This window comes from Eschrichtius robustus, chromosome 3, assembly GCF_028021215.1.
Source record: "Eschrichtius robustus isolate mEscRob2 chromosome 3, mEscRob2.pri, whole genome shotgun sequence".
NCBI lineage: Eukaryota > Metazoa > Chordata > Mammalia > Artiodactyla > Eschrichtiidae > Eschrichtius > Eschrichtius robustus.
In genome coordinates this window covers 60,724,888-60,740,827 of record NC_090826.1, presented here as the reverse complement: position 1 = coordinate 60,740,827, position 15,940 = coordinate 60,724,888, and the positions used below count along the sequence as shown (strand labels likewise).

At 32.8% G+C, this 15,940-nt stretch overlaps 1 protein-coding gene across 2 annotated transcripts in view; it reads right to left on the bottom strand.

Moving 5' to 3' along the window:
* Nucleotides 1-15,940, bottom strand: part of LRRC7 (leucine rich repeat containing 7) — a 383,497-nt gene that overhangs the window by 104,887 nt on the left and 262,670 nt on the right. For both annotated transcript variants that reach the window (XM_068538014.1, XM_068538015.1), the window contains exons 11-15: nucleotides 9,616-9,745; nucleotides 8,498-8,613; nucleotides 4,878-4,947; nucleotides 2,827-2,926; nucleotides 412-536 (exon numbers count right to left, since the gene is read on the bottom strand). In XM_068538014.1, coding sequence (XP_068394115.1) covers nucleotides 412-536; nucleotides 2,827-2,926; nucleotides 4,878-4,947; nucleotides 8,498-8,613; nucleotides 9,616-9,745 — 541 coding nt within the window. The remainder of the gene's footprint in view (nucleotides 1-411; nucleotides 537-2,826; nucleotides 2,927-4,877; nucleotides 4,948-8,497; nucleotides 8,614-9,615; nucleotides 9,746-15,940) is intronic.

Here is a 15,940-nt window from a genome sequence, read left to right as displayed (position 1 = left end):
ATTTTGGCTTCACACAGTCTGCATGATGCCTTGCCTTGATCAGTGATTAAAAAAAAACACATTTCAGTGTTTCAAAGAGGTAATAAGGTGAAGCCCATCACCCAGACATTTTTGTTTGACTTTTAGCTTTTTTTTGGCTTTCTCTCAGCTTGAATCTCTTTCATGTTGCTCTTCTGTAAGATGGTGTGGCATATGAAATTTGCTCAGTCAGGATGTTAGTCTCATTCCGAAGCACAAGAGTGCTTCCAAAATCATCATTCTGCTATAATGAAAGGTATCACCATGAGACTTTAAGATGTATCTGACCTTCTAGCAGAGGTCAGTCAATTAGTCCCAAAGGCTATTTGAATAATAACAATGAACAAATAAAAATAAGGAGAAGAAAGAGGAAACAAAAATTAAAAGGTTCACCTTAACTTTCCCAGCATTTTCGTCATCTTCCTTTTTTTCTTCAAATTCAAAGGCAACAGTCATGCGTTGTTGTCTCTGTTCTTCCCACAGTGTAGGGTTAAAGCTGTCACTGTCTGACTGGAAATCTACAGTTAGATTCCATAGTGTTATTGCTTTTTTCAAAAAACATAAATTGTTATTTAACAGAGCTTAGTACACTATGCAAAAAATGGTGATAGGTACTAAAAACAAATACAAAAATAAAAAAAGAAAAGGAAAAATAAAGAAACAGAAAGAAAGAAAGAAGAGGGAAAGAAAGAAAGAAAAGGAAAGAAAGAAGGAAAGAAAGAAAAAGAGGGAAAATATTCCCCTCATATTTGTTACATAGTCTTTTAATATCTTAACTCACATTCAGCTTTCTTAAGTATACATTAATTACATACTGGGGTTGAGAAGTTTCCCAGTGTAGAGAATGGGCTCTCCATAGCATAATTATGATAATAGAGCTGAATTAGGTATTTTAAACCATTATCTCTTTTAATCTTCAAAACAGCACAATGGTAGAAGTAATATAATCCTCAATTTAATAATGAGAAAACTATAGCTGAGTTTTAAGAAACTTGTTCAAAGCCATGCAGCTTCTCCACGGACAATGCAGGATTCTGTACCATGACTGTGTGATTATAGAGTCCATAACTGTAACCACTAAATGCTACTAGGATGTTATAAAAGGTACTACATAACTTTGGTTTTGCAATAAACTGTCCAAGATTGCAACCTTTCTTGTCGTTGTTCTTTTGTGTGTCTGGTAGGGGGCAATGTAGTGGTGCTTGGTTTTATGGTAAAAAAGCATTTGGAAAATAGTCTTTAACATTCAGGTCTCAATTAATCTAAATGTGTCTCAAATTAACAGGGAAAAGAAATGGCTTATCACTCTTTAATTTACATGTTGATTAATGGTAATATCTTCTTTGCAACAATCCTGTGAAGATCACATGAAAATGCAATAAAAGCACTTCCCAAAGGATAACCTTTATTATATAAAACTTTGTGTGTTGCAAGGAATTCTGAAAATTCACTCATTACACTTCTGCTTGAAAAACCAAAGGGTGACTTGCTTAAAGTTCAAGAAAACGTTTCTGTTACCAACTCTGCTTTCCTCAAAGGAAAACAAAATGAAACAAACTAGGCTAATTCCTTAACATCACATCTTACCTAACTAGATCTACCTCATTCCCTGGAACAATTTAGGGATTTAATCTGTCAGACTAGATCTCAGAAACGGCCAGAAAATATGAGACACTTTTCATTTTCCCCTATATCCTTTCAAAATGAAATATTTTGTTAATCTAGGGATATTGAAATGAAAATGTAAGTAAAGTTGCATGAATAAAACATAATCCTTATTTAAGACTCTTATTATACCCTTTGTAAACACAGTGGCTTTTCTTTCATAAATTCAAAAGATCAATTTTACTGAAGCCTGAACAATACATATGAAACAATCTTTCCTTTTTCTACTTCTGTAAGTCAAAATTTGAATAAAAATATCCTAAAATATCTCAAAATGATTCATTTCCCTTTTTAAGTAAAAAAACCCTAAAGACATTTATTATAATTATCCTGAAAATAAGAACTACAAAAGCAAATAGTTTCTTTTAAAAGCTGGTCTCTTTTAAATGGGTTGGGTGGATTTAATCCATGGTTGGATTAAAGTGGGCTTACTCTTTCAAGAATTACTATTACTGTTAGACTGTGGTAAACGTGCATGACAGCCTGTGCTGGCTTGGGCTAAGGGGCCTGTGCTGAGTTCCAAATGGTAAAGGATAAAGCTCCTTTAAAAATTTTACGAGTAATGTGATCATAGGAGAGGAAATTTTATTATTGAAAACGGTTTAAGTTTTTCAAAAATTATTCCTGTCGTAATTGCTGACATTGTTTAGGAAAACTCAACTTGAAAAATTAGTCATTTGCAAGTCACCTCTTTATGGTTGACTCTTAACATGAAATAATTCAGGGCCTGAGATCAGGACTAAATGTTTCAATTGTGTTCATAAAATTAGTGAATGCAGGAAATAAACCAACTTATCTTCCTTAAGATCTGACTCTTCTGAGCTCATTTCAACTGGCTAGGTATCACATTCGGTTAACTAGTCCTGTGTTTTGCAATCCACCAAGAGAAGATGTTGCTCCTAAAAGTCAACATTATTTTCATGAAAGATATAAAGAGGAAGAGGTATGTTTTTGAAATCTTACTTAAAATATTATAGTATGGAAGATAAGATATCTGCTTAGAGTTAACCCCCAAATGATTTATGTGTGTCATGTAATTATGTGTCTTGCCCATGTGCCAGTGTTGGCCAGAGATTAGAATAAAATGAATCCCTTTTATTCATAATCATACAAGCATAGGAGAAATTTCTACTGACTGTTTACCTTCATCACCACGAGGTTGCTGCGGAAACATGTAGTTAGTCAATACTCTTTGCTTTGTTTCTGGATGGGCTTCAGTTTGTAAAGGGATAAGGGCTTTGGACTGGAAGCAAAGGACATAAATTAGATTAATCAGATTGGAAATAGAAAGAACATTGCTTTCATATAACGTAAAGGTCAACAGTCTGGCCTCACTGTGCTGAATGAACAGTTAAAGAAAAGTAAGGAAAAAGGTAATGAAATAAGAAAGTGTAACATAAAATAAGACTATTGTAGAGGAATATTTTGAAATTCTAAGGTTTTCATAATGAGATTTTCTTTTTCTTTAGTATATTCTTGTACAAGACCTATTCATCTTCATTGAGTAATGTCAGTTTTGATCTTGAAGAGACCAAAATGTGTCAAACTGTTTCAACGAAGTAAACTTTTGGTATAGTCCTATATTTTCATGAACTGTTGCCCTAAAAAATAAATGGAATTTGCTATCAAGTTTATACTATACAAGATCACCTATGAATTTAATTAGGTTAAAACATAAGCATTTATTTTTAAGAGATTTTTGTAACCAAAGACAGGGTCCACATACACATAAGCAACAATCCTTGTGTTTGATACATCACAATATATTTACCTATGGATGGTAACATTTAATTCTCTATTATTAATATTATTTCAGAAACACTATTTATGAAGGTATTTTTTAGAACTTTGATATTATGGACTATTTTTATATAAACATTGAAAATAATCATATTATTTAATGTTTTAAAATACACTTATTTCATGACATTTATTAATAAGAGTGAAGCACAAAGGAGATTTGGAACACCAACTTGTCTCATGAAACTAAGTCAGAAACACATTAAATCGCTGTTCTAAATAAAAGTTAAATGGTGCAGCCACTGTTCTGTTCATACTCCCACAAGAACAATAAATCATGACATTAGGGGATGTTTTTTTACAATGCAAGACTGTAGAAAAGACTGTTCCATCAGCATAGTTCACGTTGATTCTAGAAATGATTTATTTATAATGATATATTGATGCCTTGAACAATCTACAGTCCATTGGTAAGACTTGAATTTGAATGACAATCTAATTTTTTACTTAGTGGATGGAAGAAAGTGCTGTAATGACCGTAGGAATACAAACATTATTCTCACACTTCTATTTCACACATTGTAGAGGTTTATTTTAATTTTTAACAAAAGAAGCCCAATACCTATGTCTGAACAATTCATTTACCAGTAATGCTGATTTTATGCTCAGAAAATAATCATAACAAACTAAATCCAAGATGATTTGTTTTCACTTGGTAATTCATATTTTGGGATAGGATGTTTTAAAATTTTAGGATTACAAGAAAAAAGTAAAAAGAAGAAAAATAAACTATGTCAAAATCGTCTATCACCAGTTTTTCTGGTGGCAAATCAGATGTCTTCAACTATTTCTTTTATTTTCCGGTTAATAAAATTATTCATTAACACTCAATTACTAATTCAATTATAATCTATTTTCATAAGTATAAGAATTAGTATCAAAGCAATTTCACAGAAGATACTGGTAATAGCAACAAAAGACATCACAAATTTTTTGAATAAAGTTTTAGAATTAAGTTGATTATAATTAAAAGCACACACACACACACACACACACACACACAAAAGGAACATGGAGGATAATAATTCCCTCTTGTGGGAATTGTGGTAATGATTTCTTATTCTTTACCTTCAGAGGTATAATTAAAGTACATCCTCTGAGGACATGTATGTACCACCTAGAAAAATGATCATTTTGTGTATTAGATCTCTGAGAATGAAGTAGAAGCTAGATTGAAGCATTTAAAAGGGGTGAGAACTATAGTACTGTTTGTCCACAGCAATGAAATACTTATTTGAATTATTACCTTTACAAAAATCTCTCCTCCAGGGGATAAAGAATCTATATTTTGCAGTGATTGTCAAAGGTACCTATTGGGAATAAGTTAGTAATTCAAAGTTTCAACTGTAGTTCATTTAAATAAACAAAATAAATCAGGTAATAAAAATTTTTACCTGATTGTCAGAAAGCCACAAAGCTGCAAGCTCCTTAAGTTTGGTAAATGAGAATGGTAAATTCTTCAATCTGCAAAAACAAGAAAAGTCTAATAGCATAGGTGAAGATGGATAAATTTCATTTTTTTGAAGAATTTAAAAAAATACTATAACTTATTTGTTTCATTCTTCTCTCTACTTCTTTCTCCATTGAGTAGCCTGAGCAATCTTTTAAAAGTGAAAATCTCGAGTTTACAACTCTTCAAATGCTAGGATAAAATTGAAAATTGTTAACATGCCTTGTCAGACTTTGTAAGATCTGGTCCTCCAAAACCTCTCCAGAGCTTCTTTGTTACTCTTTTCCTGCCAGTCCCATTAGTTCCACTGGCCTTCTATCAGCCTACTCTGAGGATTAGCCAAGCTCTTTTCTTCTGTCTGGAATATTCTTTCTCCCATACTTCACTTAACTAAAATTCCACATATTCTTTAGCTCTCAGCTTAAATGTCAGTTCCTCAAAGAGGCTTTTCTTGACTCCTCATTTAAATTTCTTTCCCCAGTTTAGTCTCAAAGCACTTTCAGGGAACATACCACAGTTTGTAATTTTTTGTTTAGTTTTGTGGTTATTTTTTTACTGTCTGTTATCCCCATAAAACTGTAGGCTCTATGAGGGCAAGAGGTCATTTCCACCTTACCTCGAAAGGAATTTACAGCTCCTGAAAGTGTGTCCTTTTGTTCTTTCACCCTTCATATATTGTGTAATAGACATTCAAAGAGGGAATCTTTAAAAATAGCACTTTGAGATAAGTGAAGTTGGCATCAGCCTTGGTATTCAATCAAAATTTTCTATTTAGCTTTGGCTTCAGCCTGTGGAGGGCCAAATCACCAACTGCCTGCTTCAACATACTGTATGATATCCCTGAAGTTGTGTATGATCAATATATTGTCATTACATGGGTTACCACCATAGTTAGTCAACAGAGTGAATAATACAAACAAGGCACACCAATGAATTTATTGTTACTTTCTGCATGTTTACTTTCGAATACAAACATTTTAGATATGACTTGGAATGAAAATTTCCTTAAAAGTCTTTAATATGTTGGAATTCTATCAGCCAAATGATGAATAAATATATTTTGATAACAGAAGTGGAAAATGTTACAATAATTAATAAGGATTGTGGAAGCAGTTAATTGTATATGCAAAAGCAATTAAGCACTATCAAATAATTTAATAAATATGAAAAGATATTGACAAGCCAAGAAACATATCAACAGAGTGTGCATTAGCTAGGTAACTTTAGGAAGGATATAATAACCTCTCTGAGCTAACAGATACTTGTAAAACATAAATAAGTATATAAAGAAAAACAGAGATTAAATTATATCACAATTATTTTTAATAGAACTATTTATTATACTAGCATTTATAACATTAAACCAAACTGCCCACTAAAGTTTTCTAATTTTTAGTTATTTAATTTAAGTCAGAAATTATGAAGTAATGTGTTATGAAGAGAAGTTCTTACATCATGTGGAGATGAATTAAAAGTAGGATATCAATTCTGCCACATAAAAATTACATGAGGGGAAAACTCTCCAAAATCATATTCAATATCCATGATAAATCATCAGTCAAATCATAAATGTAGAGTATGGAAAGAAACTGTCAGAAAAGGATTTACCCTCATTTTTCCTTGCTCTTCCAGTGACCACCATTGAAAGTGAGCATTTATTTAGTATCATAACTGTATGGTAAATTGATCACAGGAGCAATCTTACAGTTGAAAGTGTAAAAGAATCATTGTTCCTGAACTATAATGACAAACTTCTAAAATTTATTACATTTTAAATATAAAATTGGAATAATCATGACTTTTGGATAACATTTAATATTTAATCTTTTATCCAAGCAGTTTATTCTCCGACAGTGATGTTCAACTTTAGCCTCAGCTTTGACTGAATGATGATTTTAATCTCAGGTTAAGATTCATTGATTAATTCATCAATTGAAAAATATTAATTTGGCTCTATACTATGTTCCAATCACTGTATTAGAAGACAAACTAGCTTATATTTCTGTCCAGATGATGTATTTTAAACTCCTACTATTATGAGATTCTCAATGTCTTATTAAAATCTTTTGCATTGGCATTTAGCAATGGGCTGTCCTATGGTACACACTCACATGTGCTATATTTGTTGGATGAATAACTCCATTAGTAGCCCTAACTATGGGTCATTTAAAAATATTTTATAAGCATATTTTCCATATCATCATGTAAATTATTAATGTACAAAGTTTGAGCAGGTCAAGTATTTAGGAGAGACTTCCCGCTCACCATGAAAACCCTCCCTCCAGGTTGACAATAATGGAGCTTGGTTCCACTGGGGAGTGTAATTGAATCCACTGGAATCCATCTTCCTATGGTATCTCTATGACGATGTTTCTAATCTTATTCACAAGAATATAATTAGAAAATTCTGAAAAATGTCTTACTGAAGGTTGGGCACAACGTTTAATGCATTTCCTTCATTATCTTGTCTGTTAAGAGTCAAAACAAGAAATGGGGTTGATTTGACATGAATTACTCTTGATGCACCAAGCTATGAAGCTTCCGTGTCACCTTGATTTAAAAAAAAAATTCCAAAGCCTTTTAAAAAATATTTTATTTCTTACATGGAATATTTTAAGCTACTAAGTGAATGGTTTTTGAAATTCACATTAGTTTTTTCTTAGACAAACTAACAAACAAATGACAACTCCCACACTTAGTGAAACCTTAGAATCTGAACATTCTCCGTGATTCCATAAAAGCTAATCTTTGTTAGTTTTGTTGCAGTCTCTTAGCTTCTCATATTATCATTTATCTGACTGAAACTTAATGAAAACAAAGAGTTCAAGTATTCTATTCTAATTCACAATCACTTTATCTTCTTAGAAGTTATTGTTAGTCAGTATTGATTTTTATCCTTTCCTATTTGAGGACAACTGTGGTAGAAATAATGATGAACTGCATTTTCACCCATTCACCAATATAACAACTTTGTCACAAGAAGAGGACCTATCTTTTCTTTGTTCATCCTTTTCTGAACATGACTAAATAACCATTTGGTTGTCTTTACTATAACGTGCAAAACTTATGACTTTTGAGTACTAGCTTCTTGGCAATATTCTCACCAGTGTTCTGGTGGTGTGGACAGTATATACATAGTTCAGTTAATTTACTGGAGACATAAATATATACATGAAAACATATATGTATGCATACATACATAACTGTGTACATATTTTTATTAATAAATTTTGTAGATTTTCACTACAATTATTTTTCCATGTTTTCATAATATTATGCTTTCTGCATATGGGAGGGTTTTGGTATATAAATTTGGGTGTATAAATTTTACATAATTTTAATATACAATATATGTTTCTATATAATCAAACAATAAAATTTTGAAGTATCAGTTTAAAAACAATTTAGCTTCTGCCATTTTCTAAATGGATATTTGCATACTTATATAAATATTTGTATTCCATATACTTCATAAGACACAGAAACATTTTTCAAAATTATTGATAAGAAACAATAATTTGCCTTTAGAAAATAATATGTGATTGTGAAATATTGCAGAAATACCTGTTGTCACTCAAATTTAAGACTCTTAGTTTCTGCATCTGTCCAATCTCTTCAGGAAGAAATTCCAGTTTATTGGAGCGTAGAGACATAACTGTTACATTCTTACAGCTTCCAATCTATGGGTAACAAAAGAAAAAAAAAAGTAAAGAATCACAGTGTAAACTATTTTTATACTAACATTTATAATTTATAAAGTAATTTAATTAATTTATAAATTTCTTTATCACTTTTAAGACTCTCAATATGTGTATTGTTTTATTTTTTATAATCTCACTCTCTAAAATATGTGTCTATAATACATATATTCCTTTAGATATTAAGACTGTGTATCTCATATTTTTTTACATATTATGAAGGAAAAGTTTTCTTTTTAATTTTATGATTAGAATACTTGTTAGCTTCATTGTCTTCATAAATCACATTGTTTTTGTCTATCCAAGTAAGTACTAATAATCTATGTTTAAAATAGATCATATATGCTCAAAAATGAAATATTGTTGATATTTCCTTTGCAAAGTTAGTTTTATTTCATGTTACAATGGTATTTTTATTTTTATTCATAACTTTTGTCTCTAAATAATGATATATGAATTATTGTTCCTGTATTATGAAAGCATTTAATAGAAAATGTTAAATTGAAAATATACTTCACAGTTTTTTCTTGACATGAATACATGAAAGTCCCATTTAGAGATGAATGCTAATGGACCATTTTGGTGGATCCTGAAGTTAAAACAATATTATGCAACATGATACTCTAAAAAACTTATTTATATTAAAAACTTTCATTTATAACTAGAAGTATAGTTATCTCAAAATTTATTTGTTTTTAAAGCAAAATATATAAGTTGGATTAGTTAAAACTGTATTCCTTAGCATGAACTAATTTATAATATTTTATTACTATTTTTGGCAAGCAGTGTTTAAATCAAATGTATTTCCTGGGTCAAATATAAGAACTCATAACTTGTCATTTAAAAAAGAATGATTAGCAAATAAATAATTCCTGTATACATTCACAGCTCAACTCATAAGCTACACTGCTACTGCACCCGTTAAGATTTAATCCCAAAACAAATTCATTAAAAGAAATTAATAGAAACAAGTTTATTCCTCACTTCTCTGGGTAATTCTGGAAGGAAATTCTCATCGACTGCTAATGTTCGAAGACTGTGAAGGTAGCCAATAGTAGAAGGTAGTGACTCCAGTTCATTACAGCTACAGTCAAATTCTTCTAATAAAGATAAACTGAAAATTAAATACATTAGTTAGACATTTTAAAAGGTCAGGTGGCACAAAATTTTTGGAAAAGCCATATATTCAAATTCACCAACCAAATTATTTAGCTAGTGACTGCGTAATATTATATAAGTTAATTTATCAGTTCAGCCAAATGGTTCAATACCATTTAATAAGTGGTTCAATTTGCTGAAATAAATGTAGTTCATTTTTCTCCTTTCTTAATTCACCTGTCATTTAAATGAGCCATTGAGAATGACAAAAGGTTTTGTCTGTTTGTTTTTATACAACTTAGGTGTCACATATAGTCAGAGGCTCATAATGTATATCCTTGGAATGAGTGCATATAACTGGCATGGGCAGGTAGAAGGCTATAGAGGGCAGGTCCAAGAAAGGGAAGATAAGGGGGGCAAAATAGTAACAACAAAAACACTGATTAAATGCTAGGTATTTTACTAAGCATTTTAGAGATAAAAATAACTACACTTTTCTTTATAATAACTCTAGCAGATATCTATTATTTTAAACCCATTTTACACATAAGTAAATTGAGGTGTAAAGAGGCTAAGTAACTTGCCCAAGGCCACACAAAGTAGGAAAACTAGTACCTAAATGCAGACAATATGGCTCCACTCTATTTTCTTGCCTCTCAGCCTGTACATCAGTAGCAGAGGCTACGGACAGGGCTCATTTCAGCCTGCAGATGTGTTTTGGTTGGTTTACATAGTATTTTAAAAAGTGGTAAACTCTACATAATGACCCAGACTTCTGGTGCCTTTTGAAAAAGAAGAAGATCTGCAAATACTGGATCTTTATTCTTGCGTGACAATAATGGAAACAGATTAATGGCTGCTGTCTTCAAATGAGCACAGTTCTCCAGTTTGCCACAATCTCCACCACTCCAAACTTAGCCTGCTTTACCCCAAATCTATAGAAAGGAATTGTATGTATACTTTCAAGCTATCACAAGGGAACAAGACATTTCATTGTCTGGTTTGAGATAGCTGGGAAAGAAAGAGGGCCTGGCACAGAGTAAGCGCTAGCTATATTTAAGTTGTCACTGATGTTAATATTATTACACTGTTATTACCATTCATATCATTGTTTTACTGTAATAGGAAGGAACCCTCAAGGATGATGATCTCACCATCGTAAAGGGAAGAATGAATTAGAATTAACTGGAGTAATATTGTAGAATCAACTTCCCTTTTTTATATCTTGGAACTAGCTGGCTTGAATGCAATTTATTCCCATAATTTAGTTAACAAGTGAACACAGAAATTAAGCATTTGGGTTTTAAGTTAGTCAGAATGGATTTGTGTCCCAGTCTTGTCACTTATTAGACATATTATCTTGGGTATCAAAAAATAAAACAAGGATCAGAGCTCAAAAATCAAAGTTGATTTTATTTACTGCCAGGCAAGGGAACACTCCCTGTTCACACTCAGAAGAAATTCACTTAGTAGTGCACTGTGGGGGGAAAAGTCAGCGCCAAAAGGGGGTGGTGACAGGAGGTCATAATGATCATGCTCATTAAAGATGAAAAATTTGCATTATGGAGAGGTTGGAATAAGTTCACAAGTCTGTGTACAAGTAGGTAAATCAAGTCCCATCATCCATGGGTCAGGGAAGAATCTAATTCAGTCAAGTTCAGTCTGACCCTGATCAGGGTAACTCAAGATTTATGATCCTTAACAGCTTCAACTGGTTAGAACCCAGAAGTGGTGAAACACAGTATCCAGCTGTGAATAATAGCTCTTAGGCAAATGCTTTTCCTTTTGCATAGACAAGTCATATTACTTTTCCACAGGCCTTAGTTTCTTCGTATTTGCAGTGAGGATACTAGTAATTCCTGCCTCATGCAGTTTCTCTGAGTATTTCATGAAATACTGTAAGTAAAGAACTTAGCACAATACCTGCCATAAAATACACACTCAGGAAATATTTTCTCTTTTTATTAGTGAACCCTGAGAAATTAATTTCTAAATCCTTTGAGGCCCGCACATGCAGGGGTGGTCGTGTCAATGGGTACCAGACATACATGGCTGTGTGACTCTGTATGTATGCATTGGTGGCGGCAGAAATCCATGTACGTGGAAAACCCAGTAACAGATTATTTGTTTCTTAAAAAAAGTCTAGCACAGTGTCATACACATATAATACACTAAGAAAATTTGGTAGAATTGAATGAAAGAGGTTTCTATCTATGGTTTGTGGTCATGTACTCAGCAAGTGGTCATGAAAGTACGAGTGATTTTTAAAAATAAAAACTAGTGAGAGAGTGGCATGTACATATATACACTACCAAATGTAAAAGTGATAGCTAGTGGGAAGCAGCCACATAGCACAGGGAGATCAGCTCGGTGCTTTGTGACCACCTAGAGGGGTGGGATAGAGAGGGTGGGAGGGAGCGAGATGCAAGAGGGAAGAGATATGGGGACATATGTATATGTATAGCTGATTCACTTTGCTTCAAAGCAGAAACTAACACACCATTGTAAAGCAATTATACTCCAATAAAGATGTTAAAAAAATAAAACTTCAGATGTATGTTCAGAGGTAGAAGTCAAAGAATTAAACAATTAAATAATATAATTAAGGTTTCTTATTTTTCTTTCTTTTATAAAAACATTTTTGAAGTTAGTCTTGAATCATAGTAAGGCACTCCTTACTTTGCACAGATTTCAGTTATCATGGTTTCCTTAAATAACATTTGTCCCCCAACAACATGGCTCAAATTTCAATTACCTCAGTATACTAACTGTGAGTAACTGCATAAAGTACAAACTTTGCTGCTAACTCTTTAGTCCACAAATCGCTGTGTAAATAACAGATGTACATCATGATCAGTGACTAGTCATATTACTTTTTTGAGTCTGTCAGTGATCAGCCTCTGCACATCCACTATTCAGTTCATACACGGATAGTAAGCCTTGTAGTTATGTTGCCTTCTTGTCAATCGGCTATAGAGAGATACTATAGGCACCATAATTTAACATTTAGAGCGCTACTCCTGTTGGATAATGCTCTTCGTCATCCTAATTCTCTTGGGGATTTAGATGAAAATGTGAAAATTTGCTTTTTGTCACCAAGAACAACTTCATTAATCCAACTAGTGGACCAAGGAGTTATTTCAACTTTGAAGGCCTGTTATCTTACACAGACTTTTGAATAGGCTATTGATGCTACAACTGGAGATCGCACAGTTTCTTTAGCTGAGTTTTGGAAGAAATATGACATAAAGCAGTCAATTGAAAATATTCAAACATCATGGCAGGAAGTAACAGCAAGTAATACTCATGCAGTGTAGCAGAAACTTTTAGCACACTGTGCAAATAACTTGGCAGGATTTGAACTGAACATACATGGGATTATAGAAGAAACAGCTGACTGTGGGAATGCTGCCTGCCACTATTTGAGAGCCTGTAGATCTGCTGCCAGAGGAACTTAGTAAAGGAAAACTTGTTGACATCAATGAGGAAAGTGGTTGTAATGAAAAGGATGAAGATGCCTCAGAGGAAGTGACCCTGGCAATAAACTTTACATTAAAGGAACTCTCAGAGATATTTCATGATATTGAAAGCACAAAGGATAAAAGCTTGGAAGCTGATCCAAGCTTAAAAGGAGGATGACAATTCACTGACTCATAGAAAAGATGTTCACTCTGAATTACAACTTACACAATGAAAAGAAGGCAAGCACTGTTCAAACTAATTTTGATAAGCTTTTTTTAAAAAAAAACCCACTTTAATTCTTAATGTTCCTAACGTTTACAATGACTATGTATTAAATCTATGTTGATTTATTATTTTTCCATTTCTCTATACATTTATAACCAACAGCAACAGTATTTAATGTTTGAAAAGGTTTAAAGATCTTTTGTCAGAACAATCATAATTTCCCCCATTGATTCTTAAGACTACTTTGCATAGTTTCAGTGTGCATGGTTGTTTTCATAGTCCCCACTACTGTGCAAAGTGAGGACTTCCTACAATAAAAAGACAACATTTTTACTGCACCAGGGGATATACTGAATTAATAATTTATAGCCTGAAAGTATTTTACATTTTTGGGTTACAAAGAAAACCTATTACGTGCAAAACACACATTCTTCGATGATCTCTGAATTCAAAGGATTCAAACTCAAAATCTAACATTCCAGCTGACTTTATTGATGGTTATCTTGTTATAAATCACCTAAGGTATTTTAATACAGGATCCTATATGAATACAGTTGTACCACATTTACTCAAATTATCACTGGTATTCAAAAGATAGACCAAAATAAGTGAAATAAATCTGACAGAGAAAGACAAACACCATACAATCTCACTTATATGTGGAAACTAAAAACAAAAATACAAAAAGCTAAAAAAAAAAAAAACCCACAACAAAGCTCATATATACAGTGAACAGCTTTGGTGGTTGCCAGGAGTAGGGGATAGGGGGTAGGAAAAATGGGTGAAGGTGACTAAAAGGGACCAACTCCCCGCTATAAAATAAATAAGTCATGGGGATGAAATGTACAGCATTGTATAGTTAACAATACTGTATTGTACATTTGAAAGTTGCTAAGAGAGTAGATCTTAAAAGTTCTCATCACAAGAAAAAGGTAACTATGTATTGTGAAAAATGTTAACTAGATTTATTGCGGTGATCATTTTGCAATACATACAAATACGGAATCATCCTGCTGTACATCTGAAACCACATTACCCTTTGTACAAAAAAAAGATAGACCAAAAGCTACCTTTTTTAGAAGTTTTCTCTATAGTCTATAATAGTACACATTAAAAGTGAAAACAAGCTGCAAAGGAAGTATAAAGTACTTTAAAGCACTGCTTCCCAAACTTTAGCGTGCATATGAATCACCAGCAGAACTCACTAAAACGCAGATTCAGATTCAGTGATTTGGGGTGGGGCCCAGATTCTGCATTTGAAAGAAGCTAGTGGGTGATGTAGAAGTTCCTGGTCCTGGGACCACACATTCTTAAATAAAGTACTTGCAAATATGTCAAGAGTAACATTAAAACACACACACACACACAGATGGAGAGATATACCATGTTCTTGGATTGGAAGATTCAACATTGTGAAAATGACTATACTACCCAAAGCCATCTACAGAATCAATGAAATCCCTATCAAACCACCAATGGCATTTTTCACAGAACTAGAATAAAAAATTTCACGATTTGTATGGAAAGACAAAAGACCCCGAATAGCCAAAGCAATCTTAAGAAAGAAAAATGGAGCTGAAGGAATAAAGCTCCTGGACTTCAGACTATACTCCAAAGCTACAGTAATCAAGACAGTATGGTACTGGCACAAGAACAGAAATATAGATCAGTGGAACAGGATAGCAAGCCCAGAGGTAAACCCATGCACATATGGTCACCTTATTTGTGATAAAGGAGGCAAGAATATACAATAGAGAAAAGACAGCCTCTTGAATAAGTGGTGCTGGGAAAACTGGACAGCTACATGTAAAAGAATGAAATTAGAACACTCCCTAACACCATACATGAAAATAAATTCAAAATGGATTAAAGACCTAAATGTAAGGCCAGACACTATCAAACTCTTAGAGGAAAACATAGGCAGACACTCTATGACATAAATCACAGCAAGATCCTTTTTGACCCACTTCCTAAAGAAATGGAAATAAAAACAAAAATAAACAAATGGGACCTAATGAAACTTAAAAGCTTTTGAACAGCAAAGGAAACCATAAACAAGATGAAAAGACAACCCTCAGAATGGGAGAAAATATTTGCAAATGAAGCAACTGACAAAGGATTAATCTCCAAAATATACAAGCAGCTCATGCACCTCAATATCAAAACAACAAACAACCCAATCCAAAAATAGGCAGAAGACCTAAATCAACATTTCTCCAAAGAAGATATACAGATTGCCAACAAACACGTGAAAGAATGCTCAACATCATTAATCATTAGAGAAATGCAAATCAAAAGTACAATGAGGTATCACTTCACACCAGTCAGAATGGCTGTCATCAAAAAATCTACAAACAATAAATGCTGGAGAGGGTGTGGAGAAAAGGGAACCCTCTTGCACTGGTGGTGGGAATATAAATGGATACAGCCACTATGGAGAACAGTATGGAGGTTCCTTAAAAAACTAAAAATAGAACTACCATACGACCCAGCAATCCCACTACTGGGCATATACCCAGAGAAA